Here is a 24,182-nt window from a genome sequence, read left to right on the forward strand (position 1 = left end):
CCATTGATTGGGGGGGANTACCTGCCAAGACCCAGCATTCAAATTGTGGCAACAGCTATTTTAGGATCTTGTCAATTTTTTGTTAACTATCTATAATGAGGTAAAAAATTTAAATACCTCCATAAAATTCGATTTCTTATTACTGAAGTAGAAGCAGAGGGAGATCCCCATAGAGGCTTTTGTCCCGGGCCACATTTGGGCTAGTCTGGTTCTGCATATTAAACTTATGACAACTATCTAGAGAAGGAAAAGAGAGGGGAGAATGTATAAAAGAAAGCTGCAGAAGAAGATGAAAGGACGATGGAAAAAAAATAAAAGCTGAGAAGAAATGTTGATTCATAATAAAAAGTTGAAAGTAAAAATGTAGGAGAATAATTAGCAGATAATCACTGAAAGCAGTGAAAGTTTAATATCTGATTTACAATATGGTAGAATAAAACTGAATCAAGAGTTTCACAAAATATTATTAAACAGCTAACGAGAAATTGAAAGTTAAAGGAAGATGAAGCTCATAACTTGCCTAATGTTATAAACAAAATGAGACATTATTGCAAATTTTGAAAGCTAAGAACTTAAAATGGGTCAATTTGTAAAAAATAAAAAAAAATTCTATAAATATGGTCTTTTAAACAAGATAAAAAAATTTATTGTTTTTATTTATTATATATTCCTCAAATTATTATAAATCCTATTATTATTTTGGTCTAAATTTACTGGCAGCACTGAACTCTTTGTATTTTTATGATATGTGCTCACTATCCATAAATTTAATTATAATAATGATTCTTATTTTATTGATAGAAAACCTTTCACTTGATTGTTGATACTCAGCCTTCTAAAAAGAATGTGTCAAGTATTGGGTCAACAACTGCACTTCAGACTGAAGAGAGTTTTACTTTTGAGGAATTTTCTGACAGGTATTTAATTAATTTCATTGATTAATAAGCAAATTTCATTCACTCTGAATACTCCGTACAATTTAAAAAGAGTAAATAAACTGAGCTTAAACTGAAAGACAATCAACACTATCAATAACGCTAACAAATTCTAATTTTTTATTTATTATTTTTGGCTTTCCTAATGATTTTTCGTTACTCTATTCAGGAAAAATATGTTTTTAACAGTTCATCCCATCAAAATATAGATTGAGTGTATTCAATTGACATGATGGTCAAAGAAATCAAGCTTAGTTCTCTACTTTCATCAAACAAAAAAAAGTTTATTATTGAAATAGGTGCAAGAAACTCTTAATTTTGATGAATGAAAGCTATAACTTAGAAAAAAGATGGCACTAATGTTATCTTTTAAACATTTGATAAAGCAGAACTCATCTATAGTTGGGTTTTAAATAAAAGGCTAGTTTTAAACCAATTAGAAAATTCCATTCTTCAAACATTTCTCCGAAACAATCTAATCTAAAACCTTGAATGATTTTTAAGGATGTGGCAGAAAGTAACATAATCACAGCCTTTCCTTTAGAGTCCAAATCGAGGACCCTATCGCAAACTGCTCTGGAGTTATAAAAAACATATGCACGGAGAAACTTTATTTTATTAGTAGAAATAATTATCTCTTATTAGTTTTACCTGCCAAGACCCAGCATTCAAATTGTGCCAACAGCATTTGATTATGGCATTGAAATGTGTATATTTTAAGAAATTAATAAAAGCAAAAGGAAAGATCGAGAAAGTTAATGATATGTTTTTTTTCTTCACAACTTGGCTCATATTGGCAAGTCTGTGTGCATGTGCACTCCTGAGCTAGCACACCACCGAAGGGTAAATATAAGTATATAAGCATCTTAAAAATTACTCAAAAATTATTGAAAATAGGATGATATATTTTAGATGTTAAATTGAATCTGCATATTGTTTAAACAGCTGAAATTCCAATAAATGTATCCTAGATGTGTACTAAAATTTCAGCTAAAATTTGCGCTGCATTGTGTGTTAGTGAAATCATCAGAATGAGGCCTATTCACACTTGGCGTTGGTTAAAAAAAACACCCACTCTAAAATTATATTACAGAATTGTAAAGTTGCGAAACTTAGTCAATCAATCAAAGGTAGAATTTTGGACAGGTAAAAAAGTTAAACTAATCATTGAAAGTTAAACGAATCATTGGTTAAGAATCATTTGAACTTTTTACAAATTATTTGCTTGCAACAAATTAATGTAAAGAGTTACACAACAACATTACAAAAGTGTTCAAAAAGATTTCTGCGATTATAATTCAAAAAGTTTCTTTTTTTAAGTTTTGTTTTTGCAACATTTTTACTTTATACCTGACCCTAGTAATTAATTCTTATACAGTAAAACCTCGTTACAACAATATTTTTGTTACCAAACAAATATATTGATTTAGTGGGATATATTTTTATATCAAGGGCCTACATACTTTGGGGACACAATAAGATTTTTTTTAATTGTAATGTTATATATGAATTAACTATAAATGTATATATTAATTTGGCAGATAGGTTAATTATGGTTAAATGTTAAAGGCAATTTAAATAAACTAAGATCGCAAGTACACTTGAAAACCGTTTTTATTGAAAATAGTCCGATATTTTTGTTTGTTTATTCATTCTTCTGACTGTTAAGTCAACCAACAAAGTACGCATTGAGTTCAAAGTATAAAAATGATTTTCATTTGTGAATGGTTCTCCACCCCCCCCCCATCCTCTACATAAAAAAATTCTCTTTAAGGTGTTAATGTGATGTTTGTGGTCATTTGTGACTCATGATCAGCTTTTAACATAAAGGAAATGAAATCAGGTAGGAATGTTACATCTGTGACTGTGGGAGGCAATTCTAAGAATGGAAGATCTTGGGGGGAGGGGTCAACAGTGAGTCTTTTCTTGTCAGAAAAAAATGGAAAAATAGCAAAAGATGATAAAATAAGATTTTTTACATTATTTGAAAACCATTAATAAATGGAGAAAATAAGGTAAAAATTTGAAAAAAAAAATCATTTTGCAGGAGTTTATTGCTTCAAAGAAAATCGTAATATTGAGAGGAGAATAACATTAATTCATATGCAAATTCATCAGGACCACAAAACATTATCGTAAGGAGAGAAATTAAAGGAGTTATTGCTGTATAGGATATCGCAGTAGCGATAGTTCACAGTAGTATATTCCTGAAGACCATCACCTAAACTATACCCAGTATGTTTGCAAAAGTTTTAAGATTTAAAATATTTCGATGTTGATAGATAAGATGTTGGCATCCAAACATTTTATTTCATTGAGTTGTGTCTTTTTTTATATATAAAATGCTTAGGGGTAAATGTTAATGTAGGAGTATTTGTACTGATTTAATGATTAAATGTTTTATAAATGATTTATTTCACATCATCTGGAAACCTCTGTGTGAACGTAACTAGGATTTCCATAAATGCCCGTAAAGTTATTTTCTTGTTGCTGAAAGTATCTATTTAATAAATTCAAATATTCGAAACAAGTACATTTATTTTAAAAAGTAAAATTAATTTATCAATTTCCTTCTAAACCGGAAAAAAAAACTTTCAAAGATAAGCAGATTTTTATAGAATTACATGAAACTTTACAAAATTGTTGCTTGATCTTCAGGTAATTGTTTTGTTCATTGCTGAGGTGTAACTAATTATCTTTGTTAATACTTAAATATTAAATTCTATTTTTAAGTTTTCAAAAGTGACCTTTAGTATTACATAGCCTTAGTTAAACTACATAGTGGGATAAATTAACTCACATTTTTTTATGCCCAGTTGTGTAAATTACAGATATGTACTTTACCTGATTTCCACATTTTTTTTTTTATTTCATTCAATATTACTCAGTAGACCAGGTGTATGTCAAAAAATTGAAATTTAAAAATACTAAAGTGTTGTTTTTGTTAATTTTTTAAGTATGCAAACGTTAAATTAAAAGCAAAATAATTTAATTAAAGTAAATGAAATTAATTATTCTTTTGCCTCAAAATAAATACTGAATAGCATAATGATGCCATCTTAATTATATGTTTGTGAAACAGGGGACCAAAATTGCTTACTTCACATGCTGCAAATGTGTCCCACCTTGGATATGAAAATGTGAATTTGTCTGCATCTCACCTTCCCAGAGAGTTGATTACATCATGGCACAAACTGAAGGAACTTTTAGATGAAGGTATTATTTTTTTTATCTTGCCATCATTCACATTGTGTTGGATGAACATTCAGATTTCATTTCGCCTAATAATTCTAACGGGCGTGTATTCTGAACTTTTTTTAAACCATAATAAAAAGAGGTTGACTGTTGGTTGAATCCAAGTTTTGTATTCTCAACTCTTCAAACCGTAATCATGATGTGAACTTCAGTCGATTGATCACAGAAATTTCGAAATACCGATTTCCATTTCGATTATGCTCTTTTTAATTTATTGGCTAAGTTTGTTGTTGTAAGGGTGGAAAAATCACTTTATCACATATTTAACTTAAATCAATACACTGATCATAATCTACAGAGAGAAAAAACATATCGTTCGTAAGAATTAAAAGAAATTATTTTGTTTTCTATTTCATTTTTTATTAAGTTGTACATAGTATAATATTAATTTATGCTATTTTTCTTTATTATACATGTATTAATATAAGGCAAGGTTTGAACATATTTTTTATATAGCTATTATTAGTAATATTTGTATTAAATAGATTATTAAATAAATTTATCTTCGTGAAAATTAATTTTAAACTTATTTTGTGGAATTTCCGGAAAAGTAATAAACATTGTAATTTTTTTAAAAAAGTGCTTTTAAGGTAAATGTATTGTATATAACTTGTATTTTCAGCATTTATTTGTTTTTACTCTTTTTTCTTTAAATTTTATTTTTTTTCCATCATCAGTACATAATGTTGGATATTTTTTATAGTGAAGCTGTAGCCTACTTATTGAGAAAATAGAAATTATTTTGTCATTTTTTGAAGCTATTTATTATAGATAGTTCTGAATAATATGTTTCTTATTAAACATTACTTTAACCCATCAAAAATTTCGGTCTACGTAAAACATGGTGTGTGTATCAATCCCCACATGAATGAGATGTTCGTGTTTTTATTCTTCTATTTGTTATGCAAATTGCAATTTGTTGGATATATTATATTATAATTTTATAGAATGTATCTTGGATAAATAATCTTTGTTTTAGCTATTTATTTTTTTTTGTAATAGAAACAATGTTAGTAGACAAAACATTTTGAGCACTTATTAGCAAAATGAAAAAAGCTTAATTCTATGAGCAATTATTTTTCCGTTATTTGTAATAAGGAATATCTTAAGTAATTTAAAACCATAGCCTGGCACACAGTTTTAAAAAAAAACTGATCTAGATCTTATTAAATATTTAACTTTTTTAATGTATGCAATTTATCATATTCAGTTATATTTTAAATTCTTACTGGCAATTAAAAGAACAAAAACTGTGTATATATGTTTTTGAGTATAGTTGAAAATAAATTTTAAAAAAATTAACTCAAATTCTAAATTGACTGCAATAAAGAAATTTAATAGAGATAATGTGAATATAAAATGAGAAAAAAATAAACCAAATTGAATGCTTAAGTTGTGTATTACATTACTTAGTATCAAGCTCTAAAAAAAAATTGTATTCTTGAATAATTTTAACTAAAACAAAAAAAAAAAAGACATTAAACTTATAATCAATGGCAGCAAAAAATAACTCAAAGAATGCAAATAAATGAAACAAGAAAAAGTAAATGAAAACATAACTCTTTATCTGTTTATGATTTCAGAAATACTAAAAGCAAAACTAAAATATCAAAGTTACAAAAATATTAACTAGTAGTAAGTGCAAAGTAAATCGCTAAAGCACTTAGATGAAATAAAGATTTAAATCAAAAATGTAACTACGAGAAATATTACAGTAATGCAAACATCTTATTTGTGCAAAGATTCATTAATGGTCATTAGGTCATTATATGTGAAATGAGATGCTTGGCTGATTGTATAATACCAGAGGCCTGCCCAGGCCGAATTTACTACCGTTTAGCAGTACCCTCACAAATTCAGCTTTAGGAAAAACGGTAGTTTCACAAAATACTTTTTCTTAAAATTTTATTTTTTTATCCCTTAAAAAATGATAAATCCATATTTTTTTGTTGATTTTTTAATACAATTTTGAATGTTTCACAAATTATGTCTAAATTTTCACAAAATAGGTACCTCTCAGAAAAATCTAGACAGACCCCTGAATACCTAATAAGAGACACAAGACTGTCTATAATAAATAATTTTAATAATGACAAAATACTTGTCAACTAGGCTGCAACAAGAGAACAAAGTAGAGAGAATATCGTAAGGCAAGTCTTGCAGACAAACTGATCAGGTGGCCCTTCTGATTGGAACTCTAGTTAAGAAACAGCTGTTTGAAAAATTATTATGGTCTGCAAAATTGTTGTGTATCTGCAATGCTGCAAGCCGCAAAGTCAATCTCCATTGGAAGAATACAGGTTCTCGAAAGCTGATCGGAAATTGAGATCATGAAAAGATCAGAATGCCGATGTAACCCTATTTTAAACTGTCTGAAATCAGTTAAGATCAGAAAACACTACTGAAAAAAAAATTCTTTTTTTTTCTAGTTACATTGGGTAGAACAAGTTTTGATAAACATGAACTGCAATTAAATAAGCATGAATTAAATAATTAAAATAGGTTTTTTGCCGGCAAGCTATTTTACAGCCTGCCGGCTGCCCGAGCGGTCGGCGTGCCCGACTGTAAAGCCAGTGGCTGCGGGGCTCGAATTCCGCTCAGGGCATGGATGTTTCCCTCTCCGTGCGTTGCGTGAATGTGGCCCACCCTATAAACGAGTATCTGAGGCATGGGCAATACTGCTCGGCTCTGTGACTCAGATTCAGGGGTGCCCACTGGGCAACATGAAATGAGCTACACTTCCGGCATCTTTCGAGGTGAAGAACAAAAGTTCAGTGCCTGCGATAAAAGAAAAAGAAATTATTTTACATACTTGTAATGTAAAATGATAATATTCAAATTTAATGTCACTCTTATCAACGTTAAGTCTTCTTTTTTTCTTTTTAAGGCTATTTTGTTAGATACTAATTTATCTGCATATCCCTTTCATTGTTTTTTAGTGAAATACCATCAAAATATGTCAGACTTTTGACAAAAATCACTCCCTAAAGAATGCATTCTTTAATTATATTGTATATAAAATATATGCAGTTCAATTTCATTTGTTATTGATTAAATTTGATTTTTTTTTAAATTAATTTAGATATCATCACATACAAAGCTTTTTTGAGGAAAAAAAGCGAATTAATCAATGACTATGTTGTCAGTTTAAATTCATCTGCTCGAAACTCGCTGAAATTTGTGACTGAAATGGCTGTTACTAAAGGGCCTCTTGTTACTAAAAGACTGCAGAACACTACTGTAAGCTTGCCTGTCAAGGATTCGAAAGAAGTGCCTTCAGAGAAAGCAGAGCTATCAAAAATAATTCTTCCACGAATGCTGAAAGGAATGACGACTGCTCCTTCTCTCGTTGATTATTTCAAAAAACTTCAAAATGTTTCTCCCAGAGAAGTATGAATGAATGAAATGTTATATTAGTTATTTTTTATGATATTTGTGCATAAATATGCTTTCATAGTAGCATGCTTGTGAATAGTGTTGCCAGATTATAAAAACAATTATTAAAAATACTTTAAAAATAAATTATATACCTTAAAGTTATTGAGTTCAGGAAAAATTTAACAAATCGAAAGTAATTTAGTGTACATATTTATCCTACGTGATATCAAATTTGTGGGCATATTTATTTAAATAGCAACACTTGAGTTATATTTAAAGAAATGTATTGGATACATTGTTGCCTTTTAAAAATGTGTATGTACTCATCATATTTAAAAGGTTACTGAATTTTAATTAGGAACTTGCAAGCACAATGAAAATAAGTTTTACTTAATTATTTTTATTTTTTTATACAGGATACATTTATTCGAAACACATTTTTGTCAGGAAATATAAGTCAAATAGTTTTGATAAAAATACTGTGGCAGTGTCAAATTGTTTGATATTAGCAACATCGTAACGATTTTTGAGTTTCTAATGCAAATTAAAAATAAATTTTTGAAGCAATAAATATATTTCAGTTGCAAAGTATCAATATTTGTATAGACATGGGTACTTATTTATATATATATATGTGTGTGTGTGTTGTGTGTAAGCTGAAAATTTTAGAGGGTTGACCAGTGTGTAAGATTCATTCCTTAAAAATTTTGATTCCTTAAATGATTATTATTACCAAAATGCCATCTTATGCAATGAGTAGTTTATGAGGACAATGAAGCCAGTGGCCACAGGCTATCAATGTTGTGTAATCTTTAAGTTAGTACTCTTGTTACTGTTATGGTTTAGGTGAGTTCCCTTTAATTTATAAAATAGAAATATAAATCTTATTGTATAAACTGTGTTTAATCTATTTTCACTAAGCGTTATGGATGGTTAATTTACTTTTGTTGAATCTATGAAAATGTTAATCCCAACAGTTTATACTAGAAAGCAGTCATAACTGTGGAAATGTCACTTTCACCTTTTTGCATACTTGTATATACCTTGAGCAATTTTTAAGCGAATTGAAAACGTTTGCACACAATTGTGAAGTTTCTTTATTTAAAAATAGTTTGATGTAAAAATAATTTTGATAATTGTTAATACTTTTTGTTATTTTATTTTATTATAGTTAAAAAGGAACTATTATAAAGTAATATTATTAGAAACATTAACTGTTATTTATAATAATAATAATAGTTAAATTGAATTGTAAGGTATATATGTAAATTTTTACATCAAATTATGTAGTTTAAATAATATACAAATTTTGAGCTGATTATAGTTCAAAACTCTTGTCCGGCCAGTCTTGACATACGCTTCTGAAGCTTGAACAATGACAAAACTGGAGGAAAATTGTATCACAATATTTGAGAGAAAGATTTTGTGGGGTATACTTGGTGGTTTAAATGAAAACAATAACTGGAGAAGGAGATTTAACTTTGAACTGTACAAGATTTATGAACAACCTCATATTATTAAATACATAAAAATAAATAGAATGAATTGGATCACCCAGGTGATTCGAATGAGTGACGACAATACAATAAAAAAGATACTGCTTTTTAGACCCACTGGAAAAAGAAAGCGGGGAAGGCCGCAGTTGAGATGAGTTGGCTCAGTGGAGTCTAATTTTCTCGCAATTAATGAAAAGAATTGGAGATCAAAGATAAATCGGAAGTCGTCATGGAGAAATCTTCAGAGGAAGGCATTGGCTCACATTGGGCTGTCTGGCTAACTATGATGATGATGACAAATTTTAAGCAAAACCAGATAAGTTATTAAAGGGGTTTCATACTGTATGTCATTAAACAAGCAACAATTTCACGTTATTTATTCTTTTAAAGTTATTTAATGGAACTTTTATTCCATCATATGTTTAAAATTGGTTGAGAATGGAAGGAATTTTTAAGATAAAGTTAGAACGAGACAAAAAAATACATTTTCTTTGCTGTTTAAGGAGCAATATTATATGAAAAAGGTTTAAATGGAAAACATTTTGATTTATTTTTGGTATCTGTAAAAAAAGCAAAATACGAACATCTTTTCCTTCTTGCAGTTTTTATCCTTTATTTATAGAAAGTAATTCATGGGCAACCACGGGTTAAGTTATCTTCTTCCTAACAAAAGTATAGTTCTTCCACTAATTTTAGAAATCCTATCACACATTTCTAAAGAATGCACCTTTTGTTGACACTATATCTTGTTTTCCTTTTTTGACAACTTACCATTAAAATCAACATTTACAGTTATAAATGATGTCATTCATCATTCATAACACTTCATTTCATTTTCATCTTGTAAAAATTTTTTACAATTTAGAAATTTGAGTTCATTATTTTCTGTTGTCTGACATTTTGTTTTCCTTTCATACAGTACAGAGCTACATACTTCAATCTACAATCTTTATGCAAAAACAGTTTTCTCTAGATATGTATTATAATTTAAAATAGCTGTTGAACATAAAAGGAACTGAAGTAAATAAATTGATTACATATTTAAATTTTTATTATTGTTATTTTAACATTAAGTGTGGGAATTTTTTTTAACAACAAACTTGCTGCCAAGACAATTGTATTTGCTATTATGAGCAGGGGTCTGTCCAGGCCAAATTATCTACCATTTAGCGGTACTTTAACAAATTAATCTTTAGGAAAAACTTTTTCTTAAAATTTTATTTTTGTACCCTGTAAAAAAAACGATAAATTCATATTTTTACCATATTTTTTTGCTGTTTTTTTTAATATAGTTTTTAATTTTCACAAATTATAACTAAATTTTCACAAAATAGGTACCTCACAGAAAAACCTAGACAGGCCCCTGACAAGTTATTGTTATAACAGGTTATGATTGTACTTATTACCTGTGTTACATGCAAATTATCCATTCAGATGTATTCTAGATATGTATTTTAAATTAAAATAGTTGTTGAACATAAAAGAAAACAAAGTAAACAAATCTTATTACACATTTAAATGGATTTATTACTATTTTAACTTTGAATGTGAGATTTTAGTAACAAACTCGGTGTTAGGACAATTTTGTTTGCTGTAATGAATTCTTTTTATAACATGTGTTGCATTAATTCTGTAGAATGTGTCCCGTGTATTGAGACCTCCACCCACAGCCACACAGAGGCATTTGCTGGACACCTTTGGGGACTCACTGAGGCACGTGAACAAGTTGTACAATGAGGTGTTTGGTTATGAGGCAAGGAAAGTCCCTTCACACATTGCTCATTTCGTTGATAAAAATGTCATGTCCCGTTTAACCAATGAGTAAGCAATTTTTATGTCTCATATTTACGTGCTTTTGGTTATGTTTTGTTAATTGCACTTTATTTATGATTTTTTTTTCCTCTCCGGTAAGTGAATGAGGGGTTGGAATACCTTTATTGTCAGGCTAACCGCTAGAGATTTTGGTTTTCTTCTCCATGTAACACAAACGTGATTTTGTTCCATATTGAAGTTCTCTAAAGTTCTCCCATTGTTGGATCGAGGATGAAGATCAAGGCGATAGAGTTAAACATCGACAGTCGTACGCTCGAAATTGGGTCGACTGTTCGATGCTCGTTAAAAAATAAAAATATTTACCCTGACTGCATAATGACACTCCAAAATAATCTAATAATTTTTTAAATGTAAGTTCTCTCTACCCAGGAAAGAGTTTAATGATTACCATAATCACAAATTTAGTAAAGACAAAGTACATGGTATAAAACAAACACATATTTAAACCAGATTGCACTTAACATTGCTTGAAAAAGAGTTAACAAATTATGTGTCCTTGTTTCTTTTCCCTACAAATAAGAACATTAATCTTACTAACAACTTAATGAGTCTTTTTTTTTTTAGAAAGAAATATTTTTGCCTTAACATATAGTTCCAACATAAAATTAATAAATTTAGTTGTTACAATTAAAACTTAATTGAATATTATATAATTTAAAAATTATTAATGTAGTTTACCTATTTAGCTTTAATTTGACAAATAATCATTTTGTAACAGGCATCAAACTCATTATTCAGCACTTTTATTTTGGATGTTTTTGTATTATAATCATTTCTACCTGGAACGAAAATTCTGTGGATTCCTGAGCCATTCTAAGGAAATGCAAATATCCTCACAAAGGAGTCATCTCTGAGTCTAAAATAAAAAATTCAACGAGTAACTTCTGATGGGGACAAGACTGGTGAGCACCTATTTATATTGTCTGGGCTATTGGGGTGGAGGGGCATGAGTGTTGGCTGGAACTGTCCAAGAAACGCTCTCCACCCCTACCACTTGTATTGGATTGCGAAACTTATTATGCAATAAATAAAAAAGAATTGTGTTCTAGCCTCTTATTTTGTTCTCTCAAAAAGAGCATTCATCGGATAACGGTTCTGTAAACATGTAACAAATTAGTTTTATTAAATACAATGAAATGCTGCTCTATTTATCTTATAGTTGTGTCTCTTTCCTAACTTTAATGTCTTTTATGACAAAGTTTTACTTCAAGGTTTGATTCCGCTTTCGACGTCACCTCTTCACACAAGATCCGAAGCTCCAACGACATGCAGTTTGCCTTCTCTTATTATTATTACCTGATGAGTGAAATGGAGTCTGTCGAAGTGTCCGATATATTTCGTTCTTTTGACATTGACAAGAGTGGGTGAGTGAGGGATCTTTTCCTACATCTTCTTGACTTTCCTATGCTCCATTGTTTTTGCTGTGTTTTGAAGCCTCACAACGCGATCATTTTAGTTTGAGACTCTCTCAAATAGTATTTCTTGCATTTGTCACCTGATTTATTATTTGTGTTTTGTGTTTAAAAGAAAAATCATTATAAAAATTTATAATAATATACATGAGTATAATAATAATAATGAGTATAATAATAATAATAAAATCTTAATAATATACAGGCTTCAAAATTCAAACCTAAAGGATAATTTGTAAAATTAACTTTTTCTCTATACTCAAACAAAATGCCTACACAAACGTATGACGGTGCAGAGCTTGCACCAAGAACAAACAGTAATAAACAAGTAAAAAGAGGTCAAATCAGATTTGCCAAAAAAGCGAGTTTTTTCTAAATCTACCAACTAGGACTGGGCGATATTAGAAATTATATGATGCATCGTCAATTTTGCATCGCGATATAGTATTTCTGAATTTCAATTACTTGTAAGGCACAGAAAGTCAGATTTCTATCGAAACTCCATACTCAAATTGATTTAAATCAATTTATAAGTTTGAATATATATGTTTTGCTTAAGAAAGATATTAAATAAATTGACTACTATGCACAAAACTTACTTAAAATATTTATTGAAAAAATGTGTAGATACGGAATGAAATATTTGCACCTCTTTATCGTTTATGAGCTATTAACGTATCTAATTAAGTACCTAATTACCTAAATTATTAATTAAATAAATTATTAATTCATTATTAATTAATTTAGGTAATTATTAGGTAATTTTACTACGCTTTTAACTAGAAATAAAAGAAAGTTTAAAACGATAGGTTTATGAATTATTTGAAAATCAATTAGTTTAAGCGAATGAAATTTTGAAAAAAAAAAGTTTAAAGCCATAAAAAATAATTTTACTAAATGAGCCATATAAAAATAACTTTGATAATTACATAATTATTAAGTTCGATTGTAATGTTCAAATTCTAAATGAAAAAGTAAACGCAAGTTTTGTTATATTTTCTAAAAATGATCACGTAAATAACGAAAGATTTCTTAATTTAAAAATAAATAATAAAAAAATAAATAAAATAGAAATTTATCAATATATTTACCTAACAATATAGAAAGAAAATTTAAAAAATAAGTTCGTTAAAAATTAATTGTATGTTCAAAACAAAGTGCTAAATAAATTTTTAAAAAAATAATAATAATAATAAAACGCTTTTAAATCACTATTTTTTATTATTATTATTATTTCACATAAATAATTACATTAAATTGAATAATGACCGAATTATGAAAGAAAAACAAAGTAAGGTTTAATTTCTTAAAAATAAAAACAAAAGAATTGTGATATTCGATAATATATTTAGGTAATTAACTAATAATATTAAAAGAAAATTTTAAAAAAAACTGATTTTACTCTCTAATAAAACGAAAAAAATGAATAAAATTCGCAAACCTTTAAAAATTTTTTTGAATAAACGAAGTTGATTGACTTATGTCCAAATCCGAATGACAAAAAATAAGTTTGTTTTAACTTTATTTCTAAAAATAAAAGCAACTCAAGCAGGAGCCCCCACCAGGGGGGAAGGTGGGCACACGATGCACCCACTTAAAGCTTGGGGGGTATTTTTACACTAAATAAAACGAATAGTTTGGGGGGGAATTTAGAATTTGCCCAAGAACTTGGGGGGGGGCACAGAACTCAAGATTTATAAATTTAAAATCAGTAATGAAAACCCATTAAATTATTAGAAGTTTTATCCAAAAAGTTTTTAATAAATTAAAAGAAAAAAAAACCTAACAAATTTAATTACTTTGCAACTTAATTCTTTATGGGTGCCTTAAATTAGATTTCCGATAATTTTCACATTTGAAAATAAGAAAAAGTTTTGTTGAAAAAAAAATTACCTAATTAATGACGAAACTCTATATAAATTCTTTTCAATAATAGATTGCGTTCAGAACAAGGCAACGACAGCAATCACGAAGTTAGTCCCACTGAAAATAATCTACAAGAAATGATATCAAGTTGCGACAAAGAGAAAAAACAAAAAACTAAGAGGTGCGAAAGCGAACATGCGAGATCACGATATAGTATTCTCAAAACTCTGGTTCTGATTCTACCGCTAATCAATCAAGGCCATTTCAACATAACGAAACGAACACCCCGAGTGGGCATCGGAACGTAAGGGAAGATCCTTGCGTGTCTTATGTCGCTATATTGTCTTTCCTCGAAGACTTAAATCAGATTTCTGATGCATCAGAAATCTGATGCATTGCCTGGAACGAAAGTCGCTGTATCGACTTGCCGATATATGCGTTCAATCGATATGTCACGATACATCGATTTATAGCCCAGTCCTACTACCAACCGTTTTTTTAACTCTACATCCCTAAATAACTAAAGCAAATTTTCGCCTCAAACTCACCAGAATTACTAAATATCATTAATATCTTATGAAACACAACAGATTTAAGATCAAAAATTTTATTATTTATTTCTTTTATTGAAAACAAAATTATCTGTTTGAAAATATCGCCTTGCAGAATAAGCTGTAGTAAGCAGCCGTATACTTTCTACCAAGAAGTAGAGCAGAACAAATAAGACCAAAAATAACAACTTATCATACTTTACAATAAGAAGAGTTTAAACTTTAGTAATGAAAGAAAAAAAATCTGTTTTAAATTCAAATTCTGTGAATTAAAAATTATGTCTGTTTTAACTTCATAACCATTTGTGCAAAAATCCTGAAATTTGGACAATTTAAACCATTTAAAACTTGGTAAATTTCTTTAAAATCATTTAAAACTTAGCTCTCTTGAAAAGAACATGTTATAATTAATATTTTGCATGGGTGTTAGCATTATGCATTGTTAAATTTAAGCTGCAACTTCAATTTCAATTATCTTAAAAATAACATCAGTATAGTTTGCTAGCTTACAACTCAATTGTATCAAAAACGAGTTTATTGCATGTTTTCTTTATTTCTGTTGCATGTGCGTTAATATGTATAAAAATCTGTTTCTTTTTCAACATGTTGATTTTCTGAAAGAAAATTACTGAGAAGAAGCAAATAATTTAAAAAGAAATTCAATTATCTTAATTTTTTTTTTTGTTATTGTATGGTTATGTGTAAATTTTATTATTCCTGAGGCAAAAAAGAAATCCAGGCTCTTTAATAAAAACCCTTAGTTTTTTTTTATTTTATTATTATTATTAAATGTTAACTGAGGCTAGAATATGGGCTCAAAATATGGATAGTTTAACAAGAAAAACATCTGTTTTTTATTAAGCTTGCCACATTTCAAGATTTCGGACCCTGCAATATTAATACATAAAACTAAAATCAGTGGCGTGACAGCCTCTAGATGGCCTACTGTGCCCATCTCAGTTTTCCTGACCTTTGGGCTCAGGGGCAGATGTTCCGGTCAGCCCAATGCGGAATCCCCAGTTTTCAGTTCCCAAGCATGCTTGATACTCATTTTATTGACCCACTGAAGGGATGAAAAGCTGAGTCAGCCTTGCCCGGCCCGAGGATCCAACCAAGCACCTGTGTCACGATAATAATGCATAATACTAATACGTAAACAAACTTAAAAGTGAATAAAAAATTATGTTTCTTTTCATCTTATAAGAATATCATAATTTGTAAACTGTGGTTCCTTTCACCTGATTTTAATCATTTTTCTATGGCATACAAAAGATCACAGTGTGCATTTAAAATGGAATGTTGTGTGCATTCCCATTTGTAGACTGTTGCCTTGCTTCATCCAATTTTAATCATTTTTATATGGCGTACAAAGCTTTTAATATTTTATGTGCTTGTATGTATAATAATGTTTTATGTATTTGTAAGCATTTCCTTTATAGGTCGTGGTCTGATCGAGAAATTCGTACAGTTCTTGCACGCCTTTATGACTTACCCTTGGATTTTTCCTCTGTTGCTGTATTTGAACAAATGATTGTCAACTGCTCTTTAACAACAGAAAAGGAGTCTAAATTGGTATGTTATTATTCCATTCATAATTTTCTTCTCATTGTTTCTAACTCTTAATAAGAATACTATAAATTACATTTATCTTTAAATAAGATTTTGATATTCGAAATGTACATAAATTTATATTAGCATAAACTTTTTATGAGAAAATCTTTTAAGGAGAAATTTATGTGGTCAGAAATTCTACAGAGTAAATATATTCTTTTAAATTCTCTATAAACTGAGTAAATTAATTTTTTTCCATTCATCCATATTATTTTGCATATTCAAAATTCTGTGTAATAAAATTATGTCCCTTTATATTTTTTATGTTTTATTGCAGCCCGTATATTTTCTGGTTGACAAGTTTTTGACAATGAATGGTTTTAAGCGTCATTTAAAAAAAAAAACGTTTTGACACAAATTTGACAGTTGTCAAAACTCCAAAATTTTAGTGTGAGGATAATTATTAGCTATGGGGTAAATATGACACAGTTATAAATAAACATACATATAAAATTATAAGCGATAAATCATCTTCTTGAATTATTTTGACAATAAACTCTCTTTTTGTTTTGACAATTACTGTCAAAAACTCAAATTTTGCTGTAGAAAATATTAAATAATTTTAAATAAAAATTGAAATTCATCCAATCTGTTAATTTCTTTGATTGTTGAACTACAGGAACAATCATTTTATGTAAACTTAACAATCATCTTATAAGTAAAATCAACTTTACTTCCTCTTTTTCTCAAAGCATGTGATTACCAAAAATAGTTTTGAAGCTCTCCAAATTCATTTTTCAGTTTTGTATGAATGAGATCGAAAACATTCTTTTGATTGATGCTGAGCTGTATGGCAAACTATTCTAACATAATAAATAACGAGTAATTAGAACATTTATTCTAATAACTCTACTAAATATTGATAATTTCTTAGTTAAATACTTGAATTGCAAAAATAGATTGCTTGATTGCAAAAATTATAAAAAAAATCATTTAAGCAAAAATTTATCTTTTTTGTAAATTATAATTAATTTTTTATCAGGGAATATATTGATTTATTGGAAATATTCATGTGCATGCTAGCAGAATTGTAGAAGATTCTCAGATCTTAATATTTTCTCAGAACATAGTTTTTTATAGATCAAAATTTCTCCAAAGATATTAACGTTTTATTTATTTTTTTTTTAGTACAATAAAATAAAAAAACAATAATTGTTAAAAATTATTAAATACAATAATTTTTGTATAATTATATGAAATAATTAGTTAGTATAAAATAGTTTTGGGGAGTAAAGTTTATATCTTGTTAAAAATTTTGATAAAAAATCAAAGAAAAAAATTTATGTGACACAATTTTTAAATAAACGAGCATATCTGTTAAAAAGTAATAAAAATCAAAATATATTGAAATAATTCATTAAATGAAATTTAAGATTTCACTCAGAAACTCAAAGAATTCAAGCTAATAAATACACAAATCGGCATATATTTTTTAGCAAGGAAAAATTTTAAAATGCGACACATTTTTTAATAATTTGTTAGATAAAACGTTTCTTCACGATTGCTTGAATTTCCCTCAATTCTTAGTTGCGCGATTGAACATGTTCTGCTCCCCTGTATATAAGCAATAACAACAAGTGTTAAGAATAAAAAAAAATTCTAAGTTGGGTTAAGGAAATTATTGCCAACTTTTCTAAGTTTTAAATAGTCTAAAAAATCTGTCTAAGTTGAGCAATAAAATAATTAAAATAAATATTTAGATTGATAATACATAATTAACAACTCATAGTTATCTGTAATGTAAACCTAATAGTTGTAGCAAATAATATTAGGTAATCTTAAAGTATTGAGTAACATAACCATATTTTTAGAAAAATCAGTTAATAGTTTCAATAATTTTTGCTATGTATTTTACATATGTTATACACTATAAATCTTAATTATAATTGTATATAATACAAGTTTTGATTTATTATTTATAAAATATCCCGAATGACTAAAAAGAAACTTGCCTGAGGTTTTTTAACAGTTTTTATCATTTTTTTACACTTTTTGACAGGTTTTTGAGGTGTTGTGTCAAAACTGCAACCTTGAATATTTTGTCTAATTAGCATTATTTACAACATTATAGCAAACTTAAAAATAATAATTCAACAGAATAAAACATATATAAAATATTATTTAGCCATTTTACTGTTCATCTGTAAAATCCCTGTTTATTGTTTTGTTCAGATAATATGGTGTTTTGTTGAAAATCGAATGCTCAGCTTCTGTCAAACGTATGAGATTAGAAGGAGGGTTCCTTACAGAATCACTCGTATTTGTTTTTTAATCTTTCAATAATTTAGGATTTTTTAATATTTTGCTTTGCATTTCCCTTCTTGTTTGCAGCAAATGTATTAAGTGTGTATGAAAATTGATTTATTATATAGTTTCAGGAAATTATTCTTCATTTATTTCGAATCAAAACATATTCCTTTTTACGAAACCTGTAACAATGTTCCAAATGTTTTTCTTGGAATAAAACACTACAAAACTTCATTTAAATCAGTCAGTAGTTATGTGTTTTGATTAGATATTTGCCATCTTTCATCTTTTCTTATCATTCATCTTTGTAAAGATTTTAATTTGCAAATTTAATTTGCAAATTTGGAAGGCTCTATGCATTAAGGATTACAATTTGTTATGTGATATAATTATTTTTTTCAACAGAAATATCTTCAAGCAATTATTAATCTACTAACATCAATCATCAAGTTTTTTCACCTTAATTTTTTAGGAACCTTATCATTTCAACAGAGTAATTGTAATTTACTTTGCATAACAATTAAATCTTTTGAAACACTACAACCAATAGTTTTTGTTAAAATCTTTTTTTAAAAGAAATTTGTTTGCATACAAAAAGAGTCCACTATAAATGTAGATATAATACAAATTCTTTGAACTTTACATTACTGTTTTTTTTTTTTTTTTTTTTTTTTTNTTTTTTTTTTTTTTTGTAATAATAATAATTTTTGTGGTTTCTAAAATCATATGAAAATAATCAAATTATTTTAAGGTTAGCTAAAGAATTCAATCATAATCTTGTTGGTATAAATGGCTGTTTTCAATTTAATGGCTCTAAAAAAATTGGAGTAGTAAGTGCTGCATTCTGTTATTGTATGTAATATTCTGTGTGAAAAAAAATTACTATGAATGCACACATACATACTCAAGCCCAATAGCAAATTTAGATTTTTTGAGATTTTCAAAAAGTTAAACATTAATAAAAGCCAAAAATTTTAAAAGAATAATTAAAACTTATAGTTGGTTTACTCTGATACTTTAAGTCTGCATTATAACTAATTACACTGGCGTGCAAAAGTTTTTGGTCAACACGTGAAAGGCAATTTAACCTTTCTATGCGAATTTTTTTTTTCTGTAGGGATGATTTCTGTTTTATTTAGTCAAGCCAGCATATATATTACACTTGATTTCAGAATTTTTACTTTTCTTGCAATTTATTATTATTTTTTTTTTCTTCTTTGGATTAAATTTAAAACATTGCACTCAATTCAGTTGAATATTTCTTTTTATATATAATTCGAGTATTGTAAGAACTAATTCTTCGAAAGTAAATGTCAATAATAAATTAAAGTTAAAATCGCTATTTCCATAAATAAATATGCAAAACTTATGCTTATTTGTTAAAATTGTAACTTTCAATTGTATTTTAATCCAATTCTTAGATATACAAAAATCGCTTCACAAAAAACAAATACCCGACTGATAGGAAAATTGCATTTGATTTAAAGTTACTTTCAAAGCGCTAACTTTGCTTTCTGGTTGATAAGCATATTAAGAATGTTTAGGAATAAAACTATACGTTATTATTTCATTTCCAATCAACTATCTATAATATTGAGTTTGACTAAAGAATTTTGCACGCTAGTGTAAATGCAGAATAAATTTGTGTCTGAAAAAAAATTCTTTTTCAACAAGAAAATATGATTTCTTATAAAGAGTATGAACTTTGCAAAACTCTTTTCAAACAATTGAAAGTTATAGAACTAAACATGTAAGTCAGATCAGTTAATGTTATTTACTTTAAAATTTAAATAATACATTTTAAAGATTGAAAGACTAGCATAGTGTTTAAACTCTTTGATTGAACTGGAGTAAAGGAAAACCCATTAATGCTTTTTAAACAGCTTATAAACTGGAGGAATATGACCAGAATTTAAAAATTCTTGTATGAAAATTTTCCCCGTCTGTTTTTTTTTTTTTTTTTTTTTTTTTTTTTTTTTTTTTTTTTTTGCATGTTTCTGAATGAAGTAATCTTATCATTGCTTAAAGATGGAATGCTGAAACACTGTAAACTAATTTAAGTATTCTACTCTTCTAAAAAAACTGTTGCAATCAAAGTTAGAGGCAAAAATTTGTGATCTGAATCGCACACCAGAGTTTTAAAGCTTCTAATATATATATATCATATTAACCTGGACAGGTTGCATAGCGTTTTCAAAAAGCTCTTAAAGGTGCTTATTTTTTATTTATGTTTTTAAAATCCCTTAAAGGTGCTTTTTTCATTTGGTGTTTTTAAAATGTGCATAACTTTCCCTTTTCGAAAATGATATTTTTTTTAACATGTCAATTTTCGCCGTATGAAAACCGTGCTTTTCAAATTGCTCAATTCAACGTTTTCACAATTGATTCAACAATCTTTTTTAGCATACCATCGGTCCATAGCGTATGAAAGCGCCAATCATTTTACAAGTTTGATGAAATACTTGCAAGTCCGCATGTGCGCCTACTAAATTGGATTCGGTGAGATTATTACACCCTCATGCGCAGCTCTGTTGCATTTTGCAAGATATTCTCGGTTTCAGGCTTCATTTTCCACCCTTCTGATATCGAAACAAAAAATCTCTCGATTACTTTATAATGGCTAATATAATAAAGAAAAGAGTTCTTTGTCAGAAACTAGTTATTTTATCATGATCATGTAAAGTCTTTGTAAATTATTTTGCATTTTGTTTATGTATATAGTGCTTAAAAATACTTTTTAAGTGCTTTAAAAGTACTTAAAAGATGCTTATTTTTTGTTGAAAGATTTGGCAACGCACCTTGCTATACACAACAAAAAATGTTAAAGAACATAAGCAAGCATCCCTTTACTCAGTTATCATTTTTAAAAGCAACCACATTTATGCTGTTGTTAAAGATAGAATCTGTATTTATTCTTTTTAGCCTGTTGTCAGTGAAACTCTTGTGAAGTCCTGTCAACCCATCTCTCATCTGCTGCTTCAGCGTTTCGGCAGTCGCAAGAGGAATGCCTACGAGGTGGTGGGGGAGGAGGAAGTGGCCTTTAAAATGATTCACAACAACCTCACTCAAGTTCTTGGCCAAATAGACGACCTGAGGAAAAATCCCAAGTCTGTCTCCCTTCCCATTCCCTTTACTCTCTCTCTTCCTTTTTGATTTTCTTGTAAATTATACCTTTTTTTTTCTCTCCAGGAAATTTGTCTGTTTAAATGACAACATGAATCATGGCACACAAGAAGCTGAATTGGTAAATTATTTTATATATGTGTATCCTGTGAATTTATGAGAAGCATTTTGAATATTTGTGATAAATTGTGTAAAACGGATAAGCAGTTTTATTCCCAAATTGTTTGCTTTCAAAACTCCAATTTTTAAATATTAGACATTTATTTCATTCTTTTAATTTAAGAGAACATTCTGTTATATCTTAAAGTACCTTTTTTTTATATTTTACTGAACCCAAAATATAACAAAGCAAAAATCATAATTACATTACAAGAAATAAAATTATCCTAAGATGAAATAAGGAAAAATCACAATTGCATTTTTTAAGTCTTTATCATTAGAAAAAAATAGCAACAAAAATGAAATATCATGTGCAAAATTGTATTGTCAACTTGTATTATAAAACTGTAACTTAGACTGTATTATAAAACTGTAACTAAGAAACCGGGTTTGATAAATATATTTTACATATTTATATATAAAAGCTGCAAATAAATATATTTTGAATTTATGTTTCAATATTATGTTACAATTATTTTGTTTTTATGTTTCAATATTGTTATCTCATTAAATTAAATATAAAGATAACATAAAAGTGTACTACGAATTACAAAAAGCTTAAAATTTTTAATCTCCTTTGATAATTTTTCTAAAATATTTGCTTTCAAACGCATTTTATTTTTACTCAGATTAATTACTGTGCAAGGGTTTATGAAACCTTGAGAGATCTTTCATGAGGGTTTATAGGATCTTTGTGGAAAACATTACTCTAACCTGCAATAAATATAAAACTTTTTTTTACAGAATTGCTACAAACCCTATTTAATTCACACTAACAACGCTTTGAAACTGGCATTTCAAAAATAAAAAACTTGCTTCACAAGAATTTTTTGACTGCATTTAAAAGAACTTTCTTTTCATTACAACTCTAGCTGTAATAAGATTATTACTCTAAAGCTTGGAAATAATTACCTATAAAGAAAAGGGGAGAAAAGCCACTGAAATGTGGACATAACTGCTGCTGATTGACTGTTCTCTCTTTTTTTTTTACTATTCATTCACATTCCGTAAATAGGAATAAAATTGAATTACTTTTCATTAGTAAACAATTGTAAATGTCACAAAAATTGTCATCTTTTAATTTTATTAAAAACTATGCTAAAAATAAAAATTTGTGGTACAATTTAAAGAAATTCGCCATTTTTTGAAGATATTTTTTATTTATTTATTTACTTATTTTTTTTCCAATTTTTTTTATTTTTAAGAGTAGTTTTTCAGTTGCAACTTATTTTATAGCAATTGTTTGTAAACGGAGCACTATTTGGTCGCTAGTTTCATTCTATTCTTCATTTAAAAATAATGGCATAATAGTGGAAAAACTCTTAATTTTAATACATGCATGTGTCTACAATTCTAATTCACTCAGTCGCATTTTTATCCGACATTAAAGTGATAAATTCCAAAATATTAAATAATAATTTGAACTATTTAGGTCATACATAATTTAATGAACACCCATTTTCAGATCCGAGCAGTGATTGAGGATTTTTATGAAGCTTTGTTTCCATCGAGATCTCAGTTTGAATTGAATCCTGAGTACCGCAACAGATTTCTGTATGTGGCTGACCTGGAGGAGTGGAGGAGGACGCGTGACATCATACGCGCTGTCACTTACATTACGCTGGCCATCCTCATCATCTTCTCCATCACATCCTTCTGGAAGGCTGAAGTATGTATCTCTCTCTCTCTCTTAAATATCTGAAGTCCAATTTGTTATTACATAGACATTTCATGCTCATTAGAACTTCCAAAAGTAACCCTTCATTCCATTAACGTGTATCAAACCATTATAAGAGCTCTGTATCAAACCCAATGATGTTAATCTTAGTTAATTTAATCATTTATACAGGTTATCTGCGCGCCTGGAATGTCATCAGAAATTGTGGAAAGGCATGAATTTCGGTATTGAACAAAATTTGTCATGATTTTAACTATTTTTTTTAAAAAAAATCATGGAAAGTTATGGATTTAAGTCATCGAAAAATCTAATTTTTAAAAGTAAATTTGCCCCCCCCCCTCTTAATTTCATGGTTTTCCGAATATCTGAATTTGTAACAAAATCCCCGCTCACAGTCATATTTTTTTTAAATGCAAAATTTTTTTATCCTGTTCTTTAAAAAAATTTTTGTCCTTTCAAAAACAGTACGAAAAAACATCATTTCTAGAGCGGATTTTTCTTTTAAAACTTCTGTGATTTCAGAATTTTTATTATTATTTATTTATTTTTTATCAATTTAAATTGCCAGTCATTGGCAAATTTTTTTTTTTATTTTGAAATGAGAACAGACAAAAAAGAGTATTTTTTTCCTTTCCTGA

The 24,182-nt window shown here is 28.1% G+C and overlaps 1 protein-coding gene across 1 annotated transcript in view; it reads left to right on the plus strand.

Annotated features, from left to right (window-relative positions):
* Positions 1-24,182, plus strand: part of LOC107456786 (N-acetylglucosamine-1-phosphate transferase subunits alpha and beta) — a 59,390-nt gene that overhangs the window by 30,567 nt on the left and 4,641 nt on the right. Inside the window, exons 13-21 of the mRNA XM_071185894.1 lie at positions 802-917; positions 4,018-4,151; positions 7,273-7,580; positions 10,701-10,885; positions 12,097-12,261; positions 16,166-16,298; positions 21,507-21,691; positions 21,774-21,828; positions 23,332-23,535. Coding sequence (XP_071041995.1) covers positions 802-917; positions 4,018-4,151; positions 7,273-7,580; positions 10,701-10,885; positions 12,097-12,261; positions 16,166-16,298; positions 21,507-21,691; positions 21,774-21,828; positions 23,332-23,535 — 1,485 coding nt within the window. The remainder of the gene's footprint in view (positions 1-801; positions 918-4,017; positions 4,152-7,272; positions 7,581-10,700; positions 10,886-12,096; positions 12,262-16,165; positions 16,299-21,506; positions 21,692-21,773; positions 21,829-23,331; positions 23,536-24,182) is intronic.

This window comes from Parasteatoda tepidariorum, chromosome 9 (assembly GCF_043381705.1).
Source record: "Parasteatoda tepidariorum isolate YZ-2023 chromosome 9, CAS_Ptep_4.0, whole genome shotgun sequence".
NCBI classification, from domain to species: domain Eukaryota; kingdom Metazoa; phylum Arthropoda; class Arachnida; order Araneae; family Theridiidae; genus Parasteatoda; species Parasteatoda tepidariorum.